General features: G+C 43.9%; 1 protein-coding gene across 2 annotated transcripts in view; it reads right to left on the reverse strand.

Annotated features, from left to right (window-relative positions):
• Positions 1–3,295: 3,295 nt before the first annotated feature.
• LOC147422084 (uncharacterized) overlaps positions 3,296–21,717 on the reverse strand; it is a 52,582-nt gene continuing 34,160 nt past the window's right edge. The window contains exons 3-6 of one of the 2 annotated variants that reach the window (XM_086503585.1): positions 4,479–4,637; positions 4,139–4,358; positions 3,809–4,042; positions 3,296–3,730 (exon numbers count right to left, since the gene is read on the reverse strand). In XM_086503585.1, the coding sequence (XP_086359711.1) occupies positions 3,809–4,042; positions 4,139–4,358; positions 4,479–4,637 (613 nt within the window). In that variant the 3' untranslated portion in view covers positions 3,296–3,730. Of the gene's footprint in view, positions 4,043–4,138; positions 4,359–4,478; positions 4,638–21,717 lie in introns of both variants that reach the window. The other variant, XM_086503586.1, reaches the window with a different exon arrangement.

Here is a 21,717-nt window from a genome sequence, read left to right on the forward strand (position 1 = left end):
ATATCTTGCCCATGTTGATTGTTTTGTTTTGAATAAAATGGTTTTCCATAAAATATCATTCTTTAGTCACAACTCAGTGTCACTTGTGATTGACACTACCATAAGCACAAGATTCATAAAGGCTTATTAGATCAAAGCTAGACATATGCAATGTTCACACTTTCCCTAGACACAAAAAAGCTTGAGTGCTTGCAAGCCACATCCCCCCCCCTCGCGTCTCTTGAAATGGTTGATTGATGGCAAGTCCTTTGGGGCATGATATAGATCGATATTGCCAAATCAAGTCAACAGCCTTTCAGTATTGGCTAGCCGAGCATGGCTATCATAGTAGGCAATACTAAGCATGGATGTGTTTTGGAATACTAAGTGAAATATCATGGTAATCCATTTGGATCTACAATGGCTTGCCTTAAATAGTTGCATGTATAAGAAGGGGTAGCTCATGACTTCAAAAGGTGTGCATGGTCAATATTTGCGTACATAAATGAGCACAAACTTGTATCCAAATACTCATTTTCACGTATTGTTGGTCATGTCAAGGGATTTCTTTCTAATATAAATGTGTCTTTTTAAATGAATGGAAGAACAAAATAGAGAAACCAAGGGAGGTGTGTGTGTGTGTGTGTGTGTGGGGGGGGGGGGGGGGGGGGGGGGGATACATGCAACAAAAATGCGTCTCTCATCTAAGGGAAATAGTGATAAAATCATTCTAAAGCAAAAAGGTTGATAATTGCGAGTGTAAGTACATTCATAATCCAAAATATACAAGAATCATCATTGATAATCTCTCTTTGGGTATCTCTCTCATGGGGAGATGTATCTCTGCATGATTGAGATGCCTTGGCCTCTTTCTCCTATGGTGTCACAACAATAGCTATAATTTGGTTATGATGCAAGTGTCTGGGTCCCCTCTCGAGTGCGGGAGTCATGTGTGACTAAGTGCCAGTACTCTATGGAGCATCAATGCTCTGTGTAGGCTGATGCTGATGAAGCTTGCATGGTGCCAGTAGTCGCATTTGTATTCAAGTCTCCGGTGATGAAGAAGTATGCCATGATTGTTTGGATGGGGAGGTCTCCTCTCTTGTAGTATGTTTTTCTAACATCTCTAGAATTCTAAGAGGAACCACCCCACGCCATTTGTGCAAAGCTAAAGAAACAAGCTAAAGAAAGTGATTAGGTAGTAATGTGCCATTCTCCATGAGGGAAGAACATCCAATTCAAGTCCTCTTTGTAACTCATCTTTAGTGTGTGTACCTGGCTCAACTCTAACTGACTAAGCTCAAGTGTAGGACAATCTAAACAATACCAAGGGGGATAGTCTATCAGTTTGGATTAAATGTATGCCCATCCAAGTCCTCATCAAGTGTTTCACCCTCAGCATGAACATGGTCTCTCCATTATGCCCCGAAACATCATTTTCCTCCCTCTTCAGCCCATCATGCTTTGTTAGTGGCTCTCTCCTTGTATCACAAGAAGACTTAGAAATTTTCTTATGCAGGAAAACGGAGTCTTTTTCAGTGTTTTTCATACAATCCATAACATCATGAGCTTCTCCTCGAGAGGCACCGCATACCTAGCTAGGTATGATTGGGGGCAGGGGACCACCGCCCCCCATCGGGCCGGTGGTCCCCTGCCCCCAATCGTACCTAGCTAGGTATGCGGTGCCTCCCTCACAGAAGCTCATGATGTTGAGGTAAGTCACAATGTGGGAATTATTGTGAGAATTTGTCCAAAACTTCTTGTATATGATAGGGGCCAAAGCGTGCTCTACAGGAGTGGGTAATTTCAGTATTGAGAAGCCGCAATTGTGAGTAATGGAGCTATACATGTACACACTGCCTTTCAAGTGGAGCAAGTGCTGCATCTACAGGCAAGACAAGCCTTTGATGTCTCTCACCAAGAGAACATGGACCTTTGATAGTTATCCTCCAATACACATTGTCTAAGAGTTTCCACAAGCTCCCCACCAAAGTGCCACTCAATTTTTTGAAGCTCAAAACCATAATTTTTGTCTCTTGAAGTTTCAACATGAGACAACCAAACAAGCAAAAGACTGCAATAGTTACAAACGTTGTCACTTGTTGTTATATAGGCTATAAACAGTCCATCAAATTTCCATAAAGATAACTTTATTGACAACCAAAGTTGGTCTTGGATGCCAATCAATATACAGTTATCAGGGTCCTCTAGTATCCAAATGAGGAAAACTTGCATGTATCTATGTATGTGTATGCATGTATATCTATCTACCTATCTGTGTATTTATTTGTCTATATCTATATACGTATATCCCATGTATGAAGGTATTATAATACCTATATTCTTGCCCAGCTTACGCCGCATGCATCTCCAACTGCTAGGCCAAGCTCAAACATCGTTGCCATGCATCTCCATCTGCTAGGCCATCTATTAAGGACCTGGATAGTCAATAGATGGCCTAACAACTGAAGATGCACGGCAATATTAGCTCAAACATCACCCTGAGAGGGAAAGAATATCAATTCAAAAAGGGGGGGGGGGGGGGGGGGTGCCAAGAGCTTTAGGGGAGGAGGCAGACAACGTATTGCCAGTTTTTCACCTAGGCCTCCTTCACTCAGAACCGGAGAAAGAAGGGCTAGACAAACTGCCCCCAAAGAAAAACAAAATTCTAGTGTAAATGAAACCCTACAGTGTCTTGTCACCTCCTTACAAAAGACTCCAAATTTGTCACAAGAATACCTTACAAAAGAAATTTTGGGTTCTTTGGAAAAAAAAACACCACCTTTTGATCGTTGAGAGGCATATATATTTAATGCATAGACTTTTGGCTTTTGTCAAAAGGCTTTTTTATCTGGCTGGGATTAGATAAACAACATAGTATAAAACCACCAGGTAAAGGGGAGAGACGATGCTATGAACTAGTGGACATTAAAAAAAAGAAATATACGAGTTTTGAAAAATTGTGCAACAAGGCATCTCTTGCTAATCAGACTCGTAGCTAATGTCGTTACCGCCAAGGTGGGTACGCACAGTGGATACATAAAACGTTCTCTTCAGGCGCACAGCACTACTGCCACCATTTTTTCTCAAACCCAAAGCAAATTAAGAAAAGAACACTTAAACAGAATCAAAAATCCAAAATTTTCACAAAAGCTTACATTGGAGTAGGCATAGTGGTGCATGTGCGAGCTTTGAGGTGAAAAGTTCAGTGCACCTCGATCCTTGTGATGATTAAAATGCATATGATAAGAGAAGAGGATTTTGAATTTGACCAAAAAAAAAAGTCACCACGCTCATCCAACAGGCAGACAAGATATAGACCTGAAGAATAGTAACTTTAAGCATATTGACCTCTTCCCAAAAATTCAGCATGTAGAACTTTCAACTCCATTTCAATAATGCTGGCGCTACAGGTTTTTCGACTGCAATCCCCGTTGTGAGAAGCTAGAAAACCATTGTAAAGATGACATCAGCGTAAAGGCTAACCTCTCAGTGACACAGCGCGTGTTTCCTCAAACAGGAGAAGCTGCTGATGCACCAATATACCATGTAAATAACATAGTATTGTCATGGAGGCTTCCTGGAAAAGCGCTTTGAAAATGCCACTATTGTACTGCAATACATCTTCCCTCCTCCAAAGAGCTACCATAGCCAAAGTCTTTGCACAATTGACTTAACTTCTCAGCAGCCATCCCAAGAACAGTAAGTAACAAGATTTTGCAATACGTCTACCGAGTTATATGTCCTGTCCCTGAAACAGGATGGAGTGCCCTCAGGAAGTTGACATATTACAGGCGCCTCGAGGAATCAGGGCTAACAGAGAATTGACCTATTTAAAGCCAAGTGGATACGTCTCTGGTCGAGCACCTATTGCCAAAAGATCATCATCAATCTTCTTTCTTCTCATAGCTTCCTCCTTTTGTCGCAAAGCTTCTTGTTCTCGGAGCCTCTCCTCTTCCTCCCTTTTCTGTTCCAAAGCAGCTTTCCTTTGCGCCTCTTCTATCTTTCTCTTGTTCTCTTCAAGCATGCGATCAAGCTCTTCTCTTTCTCTGCGGGCCTGTTCCTGTTCTCACACAACAAGAACAAATCTTTTAAATCCTCTCAACTTTGAAGTAAAACAAATACCGCTGCTCTTGTTCCCGAGGAATAAATGACATACCTCCCTTTTCCTCGCTTCATCAAGAGCTGCTGCTTTTTCAAGGTCGAGTTGTTTGATGACATTCTCAAACAGCCTCTTCTTTCCATCTTCAAACTTCTTTATGATTTTCAGTTTTACTTCCTCAGAGTTTAGAGCCTCCTCCACTTTTTTCCTAATAGCTTCTTCCACACGCATTGCTGTCTCTTCTTCCAAAACTTTCATCTCTGCCTCTTTCTGCTGTCTGCATTTAATGATGGTTCATTTGTTGAATCCATTCAACGACAGCATATGTCTGTGTATGTGTGTGAAAGGGAAGTAACAGTTGCAACATAAGTTATAACATGTAGGCCTCTGCACTTACTTCTGCTTCTCCAGATCCTCGGTCTTTCCACGCTTGTCATGGTCATGAGAACGTCTCTTCTCTGTGATAACTGGACTTGGGCTCCTAGACCTTGAGCTTGACAAGCTCCTACTCCTGTTTCTTCTGGATCTTCTATCAGATGGGGATCGACTTCTGCGTCTGATGAAATAAGCATGGATGCCGATTAGTAGACTCTTCATTCGTGACTCATATACAAGGAGACTCATTTTATATTTGTGTGTGTGTGTGTGTGTGTGTGTGTGTGTGTGTGTGAGAGAGAGAGAGAGAGAGAGAGAGAGAGAGAGAGAGAGAGAGAGAGAGAGATGGAATGAAATGGTACATTAACGTCTACAGAAGGCCAAAGTGACCTATGAGACCAAAAAAGTTACTAGTGGTGAATCTAGTACAATGTCTGAGTACAACTAAAAAAGTTTTTGGGGGGGGGGGGGGGGGGGGGGGGGGGGGGGGGGCATGAGAGCTGATACAATGGTACAATGGGTGATACAATGAGAGAGAGAGGAAGAAAAAGAAGAAAAAACAAGAGTACTAACATGTCCAAAAGGTCAAGATGACCTATGATACTAAAAAGTAGCATGTGTACAATTAGTAATACACAAATCATATTTATTTAGCCAAGAACGATAAGAATAACAATGTCCTACTCACTTAAACCCTGTAAGATGGCTAAAAAAGATACTGGTTACAAATAAGCGGGCTTCAACCTTCTAGGCTGCTTCTTTTATTAGACCACCAGTTTTTACTTGTCTTCCAGAGGCACATTGATACACAAGGTCTTATAAGTCAATTGTTGTACACAAATTCCTCTCGTGAATTCAGTATTCTGACATGAGTGCCTATAATTACAAAGACTTTAATTGCTTAAATGATCTCTGTTTTGTAGCCTGCATCGATGCTATTGTCGCAGGCACATGCAATACACCATGTGGAACTAATAGCAACTAAGGTGAATTTGCTAACAAATAAGTCGCCAATACAGAATGCGCCCTTGACCAACATCGTAGACATCGATGGTGGTTGGCTGGCAACAACTACTCATCAACACCGGCCCTGGTGCCCCTTGTCCACCCTTGATCACTTACTTCACACAGTTTCATGACAATTGCGCTTCCATCACTGAACACAAAGTTGCCTCTGCCACTCCCTCTTGTAGCTAGAGGGCACTGCAACATGCCAAAAATCACACGCTAGTCATGGCCTGCATCGTTTAGCATTCCATCATTTGCCACATGTGTATGCTACACTTGCACACGATGCATCTTGTGGAGGTGTCGTTAGGTTTGCTTGCTGGCGGGCCGGAAGAGCAAGCTCGTTAATGTTTATCAAGTCACTTCTCCCTACCACCGCCTAGACCCAGCAATCTTTCTGCAACTGCACACGATGCATCTTATGGAGGTGTCGCTAGGTTTGCTTGTGAGGCCGGAAGAGCAATCTCGTTAATGTTTGTCAAGTCACTTCTCCCTACCACCGCCTAGACCCAACAATCTTTCTGCAAGCCGATAACAATGGGATCATCCACTACAATCACCTCTACTGGTCGTCATACGACCAATTATTGCAAGCATCAATACTTCTATATGGCAAGCTGGTGTCTCTCTCTTGGGTTGGATGTTCATCTTGCAGCAATTCAGCTCCTGTCTATTCAAGTCCTCCCACTCTCCCTTGTCGGATCCCCCCTCAGGTCCCTCACACGGCTCGTGCCACACAGCGTGCCTGAAGAAGGCTGGTCTCTCGTACAATACAGTGAGTCAACGTGATGAGTTGCCAGAGAGGCCTGGCCTACCCTTTTATGTGACTATGATGATAATTGGCCGTGGCATCCATCATGCCGCCCGCAACTCAAGACTCTATGTGAGCATGCTCCTGCCGATTGAAGGCCCAAGGCACTATGCTAATGATGCCTTAAAGATCAAGATAGGCAGTGAAGCCAACCACCTTCCTGCCTCAACAAATTGACAGCCAGCCTTGTTGTGCCATCAATTGCAGATGAGGCACGCATGGCAGCCAGGGCTCCCCACCATGCCATCGAGGTCCGACCCAAGCATGGCACGATCGTGGGCTCTTTAGCTTCCCCCTCGACTCTTCAACTTCCCCCTTCTTGCAGGCCGGCCTCCCGGAGTGCTGGTCACGAATCAACAACGGCGTCTCCCCTCTCTTGCAAGATGGCACTTTTTTACTCAAAGCCTCCGCCTATGCCATGTAGCAAGCTGGAAAAGGTCCCTCCCTTGAAGAGTAGAATAGAAAGAGAGGTGCAAGAAGGCACTGAGCCTGTCCTGCCAGGGCAGAGCAAAGGTGGCTGGAAGTGTTCATGGGCCCTCAAAACTCTAAGGATCGGAAGCACTTTCATGGGCCCTCAAAATTCTTAAGGATTCGATGCTTTGATTTCGAATCCACATCACAATAAGCACCACAACACTTAAGTATCAATACATGATCGCCAGGTAAAAACCCTGCCAGTAGATGGATAGCACAAGAATCATCAAATTAAGGCTCAAATAAGCCATACACAAGCACAACAACAAAATTCACACAACATAAAACATAATCGCCAGGAGAGAAAATACGAATCTCATAAGCAGGTGGTGTTCAAAAACACCATTTTGAGCTTGCTACTCTTCGCGCAGCTCAAGCACTGCGAACTTGGTGACAATATCCTTGGTCTCTTTAGAGATATAAGCATACTTTGCAAGCTCTTTGGGCAAGATAAGTGTAACAAACTTGGACACCCCAAGTCTAGATTCTGTTGAGACACGAGAGAGAATCACTTAAAATACTTCACAACTTGAAAATTACAGTACAATTTAATCGACACAGCCCAGCATAGTTCCGTGCCAAGAGAGATTGGCCCCAAAGACTGGCACCCCTTTCAGTATTTCTTTTATATTAATCTTTGAGCAAAGTACAACTCCCGAAGGGTCCTCAGCTCTCAGACTGTGCGTCCAGATGCTCTCCAGAGTGAGGCCCTTAGGGTTCTTTTATTCTTACAAAGGGTTGCCAAAAGCAGAGCCCCAAAAACAGTTAAACTCAAAAGCAAACAGTCCCAAAAGTAACTAATCCTCAAAAACTGGTAAAAAGCAGCCAACGCAAATTACGAAAATCCGTACAGTCCTGCCACGTCAGCACTACCAACGTGAAAAGCGAAATTTGTACAATCTGCCACGTCAGCGTCCGTACAAAATTGCCACGTCATCTGCCAACATGAATCACGGAGTCCGTACTGCTATCTGCATGTGTGTCTAGGCAGAACTACCACGTCATCAATTTGTGATATATCCCCTCTTGAAAGAATTGTAATTGCCCTCGATTACGCCTGCAAAACAGACAGAGGCCATAAACCAATTCAGTAGACACTGACTCTAACTACCGACGCACTAGACACGACACCTCTAGTACTTGTACAAAGACAACAGTCATATCACTACACATGACATCACAGGACATCACATGAGAATCAATCACAAAAACATTCATTCCAAATCTCAGACCATGACTGCCAGCAATGTATTTAGTAACCACATCTAGATCCATTCCGAACCTCATTGATGCCAGGTTAACTAATCTCATATTGCGATCATGTCTATAGAGATTTTCAACACAAGCACTATCGTGTGCAAGTAGTCATTCGCCTCAAGCACTGTCGTGTGCGAGGAATCATTCGCCTCAAGCACTGACTTGTGCGAGAAATCTTTCGCCTCAAGCATTGTCGTGTGCGAGAATCATTCGCCTCGAGCACTGTCGTGTGCGAGAAATCTTTCCGGGGATCTCAATCCATCACTACTGAACAGAGTGGTCCAATCATTCATTCCATTGAATAAGTCATGATCCATGATTCGTTATCAAGTTCATTCGGGAGTTGTCACTACTCCAAAATCATCGTCTCATTCTTAATTCTGCTCTTTGTCCAGAATTAACAAATTCTTAGTTTTATTCAAAATCTAAAATCATCTCCCAAAAAGTCTTATTTCATAAATTCATAAAGTAAAAATAATGCTCGTTCGTCCATAATTTTCTATCGAAAATCTGTTCTAAAACAAGTATCGCCTCGTCCTGTTGTCCTTTCAATCTGCTAGTCATCCTGATTCTTGTGCCTTTTGGGGGCACCGTGTAGCGATATGTCCTTGTTCTCCACATTCAAAACACTTTCCTGCTTTGAAATATTCATCTCTCTGGTCTTCTGTCAGTGAAGATTGTCTATCTCTTTGTCGATTGTTTCTACTATGATTTGTTGAAGGTTCATCTAATGGGTAAGTCAAGTTACCCGAATGCATAGCAAATCCCCACTTTGCATGTCCCATCAACTGTTGTATTGACTTGAACTTCCCTTCAGGACAGTAGTCTCAAATTTCTTTGGGAAGTCCGCAACAAAACCGCTCAATCTGCTTCTTAAAACTGATCTTCTTAAAGGATGAAACAAGTAGAAAACTTCCCCAAAATCTTTCACAATAAGAATCCAAAGATTATGTCTTGATCATCCAAATATGATTCCAGTCAGTAATCACATCTCGTTCGTATTCTTGTGTGAGCCATGAAGAAATAAAGAGTTTCTTAAATTTCAACCAATTTGTCGGCGCTTGTTTCCTTAACAATAGAGTGGACCACCATCTCCGTGCATTGCCTTTCCGAAAGGATGCCACTTGCCTGATCTTGGAGTGCTCTGTATAGCGGCCTCCAAAAAATGCTATGGCAAATTGTTTGACAAAGGCTAAAGCCTTGGGAGCATCTCGAAACCCTGAAAAGTGCTCAAACTGTACTGCATGTCCTCCCTCTTTGAATTCTTTGGGCTTTTTGCCCTTGTCATCGAGGAATTGATTGGCTATAACAAACTTGGACACCCCAAGTTGAGATTCTACCGCGACACAGCAGAGATTCACATCAAAACAGTTCACAAGAGACGACACGGCTCGGCGTAGTTCCGTGCCACGAGGTATTGGCCCCAAAGATTGGCGCCCCTTTTGGTGTCTATTTATATATTAATCTGTGAGCAAAGTACAAAGAGCCCGCGGGTGCTCACTCTCAATCTCTACGTCCAGATGCCCTTAGACGTGAGCCCCTAAGGCCACTTATAAAGATTACATGGGATGCCAAAAGCAGGGCCCCAAAAGCTTTTAAAATAAACAACAAACTGTTCCAAAAGCTGCCAAAAATATTCAGCGCAATTTCTGTACGCTGTCGCTTTCTCCGCTGAATTCTGTAGCCTGCCACGTCAGCCTGTCGGTGCGTTTTGCGGAGATCCATACTGGTTGTCTGTACCATCTGCCATGTCAGCAGTCAGCGTATTATACGGGATTCCATACACACTGCCACGTAAGTCTGTCGGCGCATTTCCCAAGATTCTCGCAAGGTGTGTGTATGTGTATTTATGTCCGGGGGCCTGCCACGTTACCAATTTGTGACATACCCCCCTCTTAAAAGAATTGCAATCGCCCTCGATTATGCCTGCAAAACAGACAAAGGCTATAAACTGTCTTAGTAAACACTGACTGTTAGTACCAACGCACTAGACACGACACATCTAGCACTTCTACAAAACAACAGTCACATCACCGGACATCACTTGACATCACATGACAAATCACGGACAAATTCATTCCAAATCTCAAACCATGACCATCGGCAACGTATTTAGTAATCGCATCTAGATCCATTTCGGACCTCACGGATGCCCGATTAACTAATCCTTATTGCAATCATGTCTATAGAGATTTATGAGTGCTGCAGTCATTTCGTCTTTCAGTTCCTGCACTCAAACACGTCAAGTATAAACCAATCATATTCATTTTCGGAAATTCTTGTCATAAAGTCATATAGCAGAATACTCAGCCCATTGGTATCCCTGAAACCCAAAGGGGACATCAGTGACTCTATTCAAAATCGGGGTAATCCGTTGCCAAAGGAGTGGAGTGACTCCCCTCTTGTGCAAACCTGCTCCACAAGATTCACCCCCACTAAAATCGGGGTTCTATCGGAGTAGACTATGCTAAACCGAATGCTTCAAGGTAAAGTTCCAAAATCTAAGGAGTATATGCTCCATCCACTTCGCATCCAATGCAGGATAGTTCTTGAATTTAACCAAGAACCGCCTAATCACTTTACCTTTTATCTTTCTGTCCTTGTGTGCTAAAATATGTTCTATAACGAGTATCTCCTTGCTTTCTCCACTTCGGGTTGCTCATCAGACTTCCCATCGTGTGGCACATCACCTTTAAAAGGCTTCAATAGACTCACATGAAATGCATTGTAAATCTTCCAAGTATCAGGCAGCTTGAGTCTAAAGGAGACCTCATTTATCTTTTCTTTTATCTGGAAAGGGACATAATACCTCATGCTAAGCTTGGAAAAAACCGCTCTTTTCCCTTTTTCTTTCTTAGGCATGCCTTCTCAAAACGTAAGAGCACCCAATCGTCTTCCTTTAATTTCAAATCTCGTCAATGTCGATCTGCTGCCTTTTTATGTTGTTCTTAAGATTTCGCTAAAGCCTCTCGGACCTCGGCAAAACCAGTGTCCAAGTCCCTCATGTACTGGTCGGCTTCAATAATCTTAACTTATAGTGCTAAGGAAGGGTGGAACCTTCGGAGCACCTTCAATGATCTCAAATGGCACCTTCCCCGTCGAAGAGTGGATCGTGTTATTGTCGGCAAATTCCACCAAGGGCAAAAAAATTTCCCATTGAGTCTTTTGATCAGAAATGTAAGACTTCAATAAATCCAGAACAACTGAATTTGCGATCTCAGATTGCCCATCTGTCTGCGGATGGAATGATGACGAAAACTGCAACTGTGTGCCAATGTTCTCCCAAATAGCCCTCCAAAACAAACTCGTGAATCAAGGATCTCTGTCAGAGACTATTGTCTCAGGCATGCCATGTAGTCTAAAAATCTGTGCAATGAACAGTCTCGCTAAATGATCCGGCTTGACTGTTTCTTCACTGAAATGAAGTGAGCTTGCTTGCTGAATCTATCGATGACAGTCCAAATCCCAACATGCCCACTCTGTGTCTTCGAGAGATCAAAAATGAAGTCCATTGCAATACTTTCCGAGGGGCGGGTGGGAATGGGTAAAGACTATAACAATCCCTGTGTCTTATGCTTGTCAAACTTGACCTTCTCGCATACTAAACAATTGCGTACAAAGTCGTCGACATCTTTCTCTTGAGTCTCGGCCAAAAGAAGTAAGCTCCACAGCTTTCAAGGTGGTGTCGATGCCGCGGTGACCCGTAAAAGGTGGACAATGGCACGTAGTCGGAACCTTTTTCCTCAATAGCTGTGTGATGCACAACATCGTTTTCTTCATCAAGTAGCCATCCCGTATAGAATATCCCGCTACTACCTCAGAAATTGAGCATAAAATTCCTTCTTGAAGACGGTCCAATCTTGAGGCTTGCGTTTTTCGAGGATTAGAGTCAGCCACCAACTACTGGTTGTGCCTTTCACGTACATACTGACATGGCGAAGCTTAGACCTTTCCTTAAAATTCCCTTCTGCAAATGCAACGTCAAACTGGCGGATAAAAGCTAGAGCTTTGTCGTTGTCCAGCCGTCCATTGTAGAGATCAAATTCTTTGTCACCTGACTTGAATGATTTCTATCTGCAGTGCAGCTTCTTATGATGCTCCTTCTTTCTATGTTTAGACTCCTTGTTGACAGGAGCTCTTTCCTTCAACGGCACTTCTTGCTGCAGCGGATCGTCAAGGAACATGTCTTCTCGAGGGACTATATCATCCAAATCTTTCATAAAAGAGAGATGAGGAGAATCAGGAGGATTCAATTCTTGAACCTTTGGATTAAACCGCACATGACGTTCTGGAGGCTTATTCTGACTCTCATGCATGCGGGAGGCTCCAACTAGAGGATCTTTCTGAGATTCTTGACTCTTTGCGTTCTATGGGAGACAACTCTCATGCATGCGGAACGTTCCGACTAGAGAGTCTTTCTTAGGCTCTTGCCTCTTTGGGTTCTGCGGGATTTCTCCCGACTCCAACGACACTTTCTCCTTCCCTTTTTAACGGTATGAAGAATCTTCTGACTTCTGGATAGGAGAGAGCTTTCTGCAACTCTGCCACTTGCTGCCGGAGGCGAGTGAACTCTATCTCACGTCCTTCCATTTCTGCAGTCTGCCAAGAGTCGTCAATCCCTTAACAAAGAGAGAGATGACCTTGCTCTCATACCACTGTCACAAAAGGACAAAGCGTAAACTAACTTCTTAAGTGCAATTCATAAACTCGAGAACTGAAATGAGAGAGAAGAGCTTGACACATCATTGGGGACTAGAAGATGGGTTGGTCTCCCCCTATAAAGAGAATATCTTTATTACTGAGGGAGAATCTTTACAAGCACAGAAACAAGGCAAACACATGTTCTCTATTCTTTCCTTGTTCTTTTGCTGCTTCTAACTCTATGTGTGTGTGTGTGTGTGTGTGTGTGTGTGTGTGTGTGTGAGAGAGAGAGAGAGAGAGAGAGAGAGAGAGAGAGAGAGAGAGAGAACTACTCTCTAACTACTAAGAGAATTTTTCCCCTCTTCTATGAGATTTTGGAAGCTGAGAGTCTATCTTCCACAAACCTCCTCGGAAGCTCTCAAAGAAGAGAGTCTATCTTCCGCTAATTGGTTACCTTCATACCTAGTCATTCCTGCAATAAACACAAGGGAGAAACACGCAAAACGCACACATATGCTTGCTGTAATTTTCTGCACATGACCTGAAATTGTTACCTGTGCATGTTGCAATGCCGAAATGGAGGCCTTTTTCGCGATGGAATTGCACCAAACTTGGTCTATGCGTAGGAGCGGTAGAGAAGATTGAGATTATATGAGTGCTCTGCTGAAAATCACCCTGATAGAGGTGATTAGGGGCTGAAAACAAAGAATTTGCAACCACTACACTCGAGAAAGAGAGCGTATGCTACAACTTTTCGCGACAAAACTTCTAGAGAAAGTGGCTATGGTTGTGAGAGCCCTTGTTCTAGATTATGGGAGCTCAAAGCTACCACATATGTCCAAGGGGCTTTAACAAACTGCTGACGTGTCAAAGCCTAAAGAATGGAGCCAGCTTACAGATGACGTGGCTGCCCGAGAGCAAAAGCCCTAATTCTGGAAACCCTGACCCTAAAACCTGTAAACCCTAATTCTGGAAACCCTAACCCTAATACCTGCAAACCCTAATTAGCAGAACAAGCTCAAAAAACTTTGCACATCAAAATATGATGATGTGGCACCCGTACGGACGTTCCGAAATTCGCGGCGGATTTTTAGGGAAACCCCGAAATTTTAGAAAAGTGATTTTTTGGGGTCAGGTTTTCATATTTGATGCTTTTAGGCTTTGGGCCTTTAAATGTGAGCCTTTGGGGCCCTCTCTGGCACTTTTTAGCGCGCAGATTGCAGAGCACGTGCTCCCCGGCTGTTGTACTTTGCGAATCAACAGTAATATAAAGAAATACCGAAAGGGGCACCAAGGTTTGGGGCCAATACTCTCTGGGGTGGAATTCCGCTACTCCGTGTCGCATGTCGTCTCTCTGTCTTTCAGTTTCAAATGTTATTGAAGTGCTAAAAGTCTATTCAGTCTGTTCTTTTCTATTGGCACGTGGTGCCCGCCTTGTGACAGTGGTATCAGAGCATCAGGCGTGTGCTTTTCTGAAAGCATACCGGTCCTACATAAGAGCAGACAAAGCTATTGGAAGTTTATTTGAGGTATCTTCGTCCTGCGACCCCGTCCTTATTAGCCACTCCCACCCTTACTTCATCGTGCATCGGACGCGCTCCCGTCTTCACCGCTCATGTCTTACAGGACATAAGCCATTGAGATCACTTGCAAAGAAGGATCCGATATTTGTTTCGAGTCACTGTTTTTCTCAAAAGCAGTGCCATGCAGATGTTGATGTCTACAACTACCAAGCAACGCACTTCCAAGGATTTGACAAGCTTTCAAGAAAAAAAATTGTCCGAAGTTATATGGTTTCTGACATCTTCCTTCGGAGTGCAACTTCTGGCAGAGTGGGGTATCCTGAGATGCTTGCCATGGAAACCCTAGCAGATTATAACTTGAAATTTCTCGACATCTCTCAGTAGATGTCTCTTCACGAGCAGATGACCTTGGAGGTACGGTGTGATTGCTATTTCTTGGGACTACCATCACCGCCAAAGAAACACTGTCTATCCAAGAGCTGATGAACCATGCTGTGCTCGGCTACGACCTCATGGAAGGAACCTAACCCAAATTTTTGGTGCAGGTTTCAAGATGGAAAGGCAGTCGACTTTTCGAGCTCGACTAATGTCGAGATTTCTTTTTAAGTTTGAGTTCTGTTTGATCTTGTTTGGTGATCCTGTTTGGAATTTGTTTGAAATGGATGGTATCTGTTTTGAACCTGTTTTGGTACAGAATTGAATTGTTTGACTCTGGTTTGATACTGGTTTCAATGATTGGTGATTTTACTCCCGGGTGGAGAAGTGAGAAATGATGTTTGAGAATGCTTGTTCATACTCGTGGCGCGGACCCTTGTGGTTATTTGCGGGGGGAGTATTGAATGATTAAAAAGTGTTGTTTTTACTCATGGCCCGGACCCTTGTGGTTATTTGCGGGGGGAGTATTGAATGATTGAAAAGTGCTGTTTTTTTTTTACTCATGGCCCGGACCCTTGTGGTTATTTACGGGGGGAGTATTGTTGTTGTTACTCATGGCCCGGACCTCGATGGTTATGCGGGAGGAGTATTAAGAAGTCTGAGCAGTGGTTACCCTCAGCACCTCCAAACGACGCAGGCTGCGGTCTGGGGGGCATTTGGTTGTAAAAGGCCTCTATATCTCATGGCCCGGACCTTTTTAGGTTATTTGCGGGAGAAGTGATGAGGGAGTCGTTGGACAGCTCATGGCCCGGACCTGGATGGTTATTTGCGGGGGGAGTGTTCATCGGCGACTTTATGTTTCTATGTCTTGTAACATGCATATGTGAGCATTTGTGTTGCATTGTGATATGTCAATTGCTGAATATTCCTAATTGGATGAGATTGCCTGGGTATGTAATTTTAGTGCATCAAGATACCCGTGGAAGATCAGTACGGTCTGGGTGTGATGGCTAATTTTACTACGCCGGAATATCAAGAGTTCCGATCTGGACGAAAGGAGAAGCTAACTCCTTGATCAAAAGAGCAAACTGATTGTCCCTCGGAATGTCCCTCGGAAATTTTTGAGCTAACTTGAGTTGTTATGCAGATATGTTGTAATCGTCGCGGACGATTACTCTCTTTCAAGAAGGGGAGATGTAACAAACTGCTAACGTGTCAAAGCCTAAAGAATGGAGCCAACTTACAGATGACGTGGCTGCCTGAGAGCAGAAACCCTAACCCTAATTTATGCCAGAAGCCCTAATCCTGGAAACCCTAACCCTAAAACCTGCAAACCGTAATTCTAGAAACTCTAACCCTAATACCTGCAAACCCTAATTCTAGAAACCCTAAGAAGAACAAACAGAAGAAGAAGTCCTACCAACTTATGGGGACCCCGTCTGACGGGGGCCCAAGTGACATAAAGGCATTAAAAATAAAGCAGAACAAGCTCAAAAGACTTTGCACATCAAAATAAGATGATGTGGCACCTGTACGGACGTTCCAGAATTCGTGGCGGATTTTTAGGGAAATCCCGAAATTTTAGGGAAAGTGATTTTTTGGGGTCAACTTTTCATATTTGATGCTTTTAGGCTTTGGGCCTTTAAATATGAGCCTTGGGGGCCCTCTCTCGCACTTTTTAGCGCACAGATTGCAGAGCAAGTGCTCCCCGGCTGTTGTACTTTGCGAATCAACAGTAATATAAAGAAATACCGAAAGGGGCGCCAAGGTTTGGGGCCAATACTCTCTGGGGTGGAATTCCGCCACTCCTTGTCACGTGTTGTCTCTCTCTCTCTCTTTCAGTTTCAAATGTTATTGAAGTGCTAAAAGTCTGTTCAGTCTGTTCTTTTCTATTGGCACGTGGTGCCCGCCTTGTGACAAGGGCTGCTCTCAAGCTTTAATGGAGAGCTCCATCGCGTAGAGCATGCTCACATTTGGGGGGGTAGGTGCACTGTCAACCCCTCAAGTGAGAGCAAGAGCAAGAGGGGATGCTAGGAGATGAGAAAGGGTGAGAGAGAGAGCTTGCAAGGGTAAGTGTGCCAAGTGGCACACTTAATAACTTAAAAACAATTCAACTTTTAACTTTTGTAAGTTCCTAGGCCATTAATGAAATGTGCAATTAACTCACAATTGATCAAATGAATGCTACTTATAAAAACATCAGATGCTCCCCAACACAATGCCGTACTGGCACTGCTCATGCATCACCTATTCACAGTTGTCCGACCATTTGACCCGGGCACAAATAATTAAATTTAGTTTAATTAGCTTATCCTAACTACTGAGGCCTTATTAAAAATAATCCCGGCCTTAGGATCACTGTTCTAAGGACCCCATCTCATTCCTGTGCTTGCACTAGCGCCCGTAACTTTTTTGAGCCAACAAGCTGTGCAAGGTGCAACGGAAGTGAATGTTGAACTTTTCTCAAGATGAGTGCTCTGAACTGTGCTTAAGGGTTCCTTTTACTTACGGAAGGGAGAGCCTTCCGTTCCTTTAGTGAGAGAGTGCAATGGACACAAACAAAGTGGACGAACACTCTGAATGAAGGTACATCTGAATGAAGGTACATGAGACTGAGAGATAGAGAGAGAAGAATACGACACCAAAATGTTGTCAAACCTCCTCCGAAGGCCCCACTCTCTATGGCGAGAGTGGTCTACTTATGATTGCACAAATCTCTACAATGCTTGGACTTGCCGACGATGTCGACGACGATGAGAATGCTAATGGCTGAAATCTACAAATTTTTATCTGCTGAATTTTGAGTCTATGTCGATGACGATGTCGATGGCGACGATGCAACGACGACACGCTGAAAACGCAAATGCTGAAATCTGCGTTTTCCGGGCTGAAACTGCAAATTTCGCGGGATCTGGCAGTGCGGCGAGGATCTGTTGCGGGAAGGTGAGATCTACGAGGTTCGGGACTTGTTCTGCTGTGTCTAAATGTTGAAAACTAAAAATGCTGGTCTATATGCTGAAACTGTCGCGATGAATCTGCAAAACGCTGAGGCTGATCTGCAAACCAAAAACTCTAGGGCTGAAAATTGACCTACTGGAGAAATTTGCTAACACTAGGCTTTGATCTGCTGTGTTGCTGTGGAATTTGCTAACGCTAGGGCTGATCTGTTGTATCTTGTTGTCGCCGAGGCTGATCTGCCATGCAAAAACGTCAAGGCTGGTCCTGTGGATGAAAAACGCTAGGTGTTGCAGTTGCAAAACGCTAGGTCTTCTATTTGGGGGATCTTGCTGAGAAGTTGCCTGATGAACACAGGGTTCCTGCTGCCTCTTCTGCCAGAAAGTGCTAGCGCTAGGTTTCTTATCTTATCAAAATTGCCCTACCCAGTTCCCAATAAAAGTTACTTAAAAATAATAAGTGCAAAATGTCAAAAATAGGGAAAATAGGTCTATGCACTGTAAAAATGCTCATGATGGGTTCTGATGGAAATCTGATGGTCATGTTGTGTGCAACCATAGGATATGCATCTAATCTAAGTGTCTACACATGCACGGTCTGCGAACAGACTCACAAAAGTGACTGATCGCTTCCTAATCTAACTAAACTGAACCCATGTCATGAAGTAGCTTGTCCACGTACACATAGGGTTACATGTGCACGTGACATCCCTTCCTTTTCAAAGTGAGGTACTGGTACCAAACTGTATGGCGTCGAGGGAGATCGCCAACAATGTCTGGAATCCTGGGAAGGACTCTTCGCCGGCCCACTCTGATGTGTGGGTCGTACGATACTTGAACTTCATAAAGGTCTGCAATGCTTGCTTCTTTGGGCCGTGCCAAAAGCGACACAAAGTCATATGTGGCTCCTTCAATGCTTCAACTTCGTCTATAGTAGTGCGTCTACCTTCTTCAAGAATCTCCGAGGCTGAAAATTCCTGAAACAACTTCCAACACAACAACATGAACATACCCATTCCATGTAAAGTGACTGGAAAAAAACTATTCTTTCGAACAAACTCTGCATGCAATGCAGATGAACAAAGTGACGGAGTGCCAAACCGTTCATCAAACACATGCAAACAATAGGGTCGATGTAACAGACTTAAACACTCCAAGTCAAGAATCAATCGCGACAGCACCAAATAACCACTTCAAACAATTCACATATCATAATAGATTTGCACTGGCCCGGCGGAGTTCCGTGCCTAGAGATATTGGCTCCAAAGACTGGCGCCCCTTTCGGTATTTCTTTTTCTATTAATCAATTCAAAGTACAAGAGAGTGACTCGGGGTTCGCTCTCAGACTCTGCGTCTAGATGCTCTGAGAAGTGAAGGCCCAAGCCACTTATTTAAAGGTTTACAAGGGATGCCTAAAAGCAGAGCCCCAAAAAGCTTCAAAATCAAAAGCAATTGCTCTCTCTCTCAGAGAGTCCAACTCAAAGCAAAAAGCATTTTCTCTCTCTTTCTCATTGCGTGGAGAAGAAAAAGCAGGCTGCCGTAAAACGCGCCGCAAAAAGCAAAAATCCGTACCTACTGCCACGTCATCATGCGCCAACAGTTTGAGGGTTTGCTGAATTTAGGGTTTCAGCCAGAAATTAGGGTTTCTGTTGTCCACCACGTCATCACTTTGTGACATACCCCCCTCTTGAAAGCACTATAATCGACCGCGATTACGCCTGCAAAACCGACAAAAGCCATAAACCGTCTTAGCAGACACTAACTGTTCGTACCTACGTACTAGGATGTTAGGTGCAGCGGAATGAATGTTGTATTTTCTCAAGATTAGTGATCTTTATTGCTCAAGGTTCCTTTTAGTTCTTATGGAAAGAGAGAGCTTTCCGTCTTATGGAGTGTTGTGGTCACGAACAAAGGGAGTGGATATTGTGCGTGCAAGTGAATGAGACTGAGAGAAGGAGAGAGAAGAGATACGACACCCGAGAGGTTGTCGAATCTACAACAAGGTTAGCTTCGCTAGGAAAATTCCCCTAACTGATGCTAATGGATTCTGATGGGAATTCCGATGATCATGTTCGTGATTGATCGAATCTACAACAAGGTTAGCTTCGCTAGGAAAAGCATCCACTAACACATCATCAATCACATCATCTTCGTGCAAGTCATCATGCTTGTCTTTGTCATCCAAATCATCATGCAAATCCTTATCATTCAATTCATCATGCTTCTCATAATCATGCAATTCCTGTGTGTCATGCTTTGGAGAAAAAGAGACTGAGAGAGTCTCCTTATCTCGAATCCGTGCAACCTTGTCCTGCATATTGGCAATGAGAGATGGAGAAGGAACAATGTCCTCTCCATGAAAGACAATAGGAGAATCACTTTTGGCATTGAGAGTTAAAGTGCTAGCCTCCCAATCAACGAGAGGGTTGATTTCACGAAACCATTTCATGCCTAAAATCATATCACATCTTGAGAGAGGAGAAACAACAAATCTTCTAGTGAAGGCAGTCTATTGAATTGCAAACAACACATCAAGGCACTCCTTCGTGATGAGAGCGTCCATACCAGGACGAAAGCCAAAGACCTCGATAGGAGATCTCGGACTAACTTCGAGGCGGGCTCTCTCAACAAGAGAGGGGCTGATCACATCATGCATACTACCTGGGTCAAACAATATGACAAAACGGTGCCCCGACGTACGACCATAACATTTAATGAGAGAATCATCAATGGGAGGGTCCTGAGAAACTGTGGGCACAATCGTATTATCATTTATTGCATTGACAGATGTAGTGGGTGCTGTGGGTTCTTTAGATTCATTCGATTCAAGCTTAGGACATGCTCTTTTTATGTGACCCTTAATGTGACAATGAAAACAACGACCTTCTTTATAATAAGTGCTTTGTTCTTCCGACGTGATGTAACCTCCTACAATTCCTTGTGCTACCTTTTCATCTGAAGTAAGCTTAGGTTTAGCAATTGTGTTAGCCTTACCCTTAGATTCATTGGAAGAATTCTTTGATGAGAGACTGTTGGAAGATTGGTTAGAAGAGTTATCATTCTTACCGTTCTTACCGTTCGGCGGGTTCTGAGAAGTCTGCGAGGTACTTGTGGAAGTCTTGTTCTCCTTAGGCTTTCCTTTGTTGTGCTTCATCTCGTGGGCGAGAGCAATTGCTACCGCTTTGTTAAGATCGATTGGATCGAGTACCTCGACATCATACTTGATATACTCGTCCAATCCATAAAGAAATGCCTCCTTGAGCTTCGCATCCGATTTGCGTAATTGAGTGCCAAGCTGCAAAACACGATTAGAGAAAGACATAACTGGCATACCGTTTTGCTTGAGAGGTCGCCAATCGTCCTTCAATCGTGCAAGGTACTGAGGTGGCATAAACCGCGCCTTGAGCTTGTCTTGGAAATTAGCCCAACTAAAAGAGAGGGGCGTGAGATCGTCGGTTGCCTCTAGGTGCGCGGCTAGCTGTGCCTCTTGCCAAGCCTGATACCAATTGATGGCATCACCGGCAAGGTACATAGCTGCCGTCAAAACTTTGCTATTGCTCGTTTTCTTAGTTGTCGCAAAATAAGCATTAAATTGATGCAACCAAGAATGAATAACAGTGGCATCCATCTTACCGTCATACTTACTGAAAGTCAACTTCTCTGTGACTGGATTGTGTGAATCCGCCTCGTGGCTTGCGCCACTTGACGAACTCCCACGATCTTTGGGTGATTCGGCCTTCGAGGCTAGGACTTGGGAAATAAACTCTTGTTGACGAATCTCCCTTTGAGCTTCTCGCTCGGCGTCCCTTTCTGCTTTGCGGTCTTTGCGTTCAATGCGCTCACGTTCGAGGGCAAGTCGCTGGTCTTCTTGTCTTGCGGAAATTGCAAGGCGCTCACGTTCCTGAGCAAGTCGATGTTCTTCTTGTTGTGCAGCAAGTTTGTCGCTTTGTTTTTCGCGCTCGCGGTCCTTAGCTTCTTGTGCACGGGTCTTTGCCGCTTGCTCTTCTTGTTGTCGTGTCATCATGTCCAACATTGACTTGATCATCATCTCCATAGGAGTGAGGACAACTCGTGGCGTAGATGGCAAAGGGGGAGGGTCGGAAAAATCTCCTGGTGGGGAAAATCCTTCGTCGCCTCTCTCATGCTCATCACCTGAATGCGAAGTATCCATGCCGCTTCGGGTGACGACCATGCACTGGAATCTGTGGTTCTTGTGGG

The sequence above is a fragment of the Adiantum capillus-veneris genome, chromosome 27 (assembly GCF_014529385.1).
Source record: "Adiantum capillus-veneris isolate H3 chromosome 27, ASM1452938v2, whole genome shotgun sequence".
Classification (NCBI taxonomy): domain Eukaryota; kingdom Viridiplantae; phylum Streptophyta; class Polypodiopsida; order Polypodiales; family Pteridaceae; genus Adiantum; species Adiantum capillus-veneris.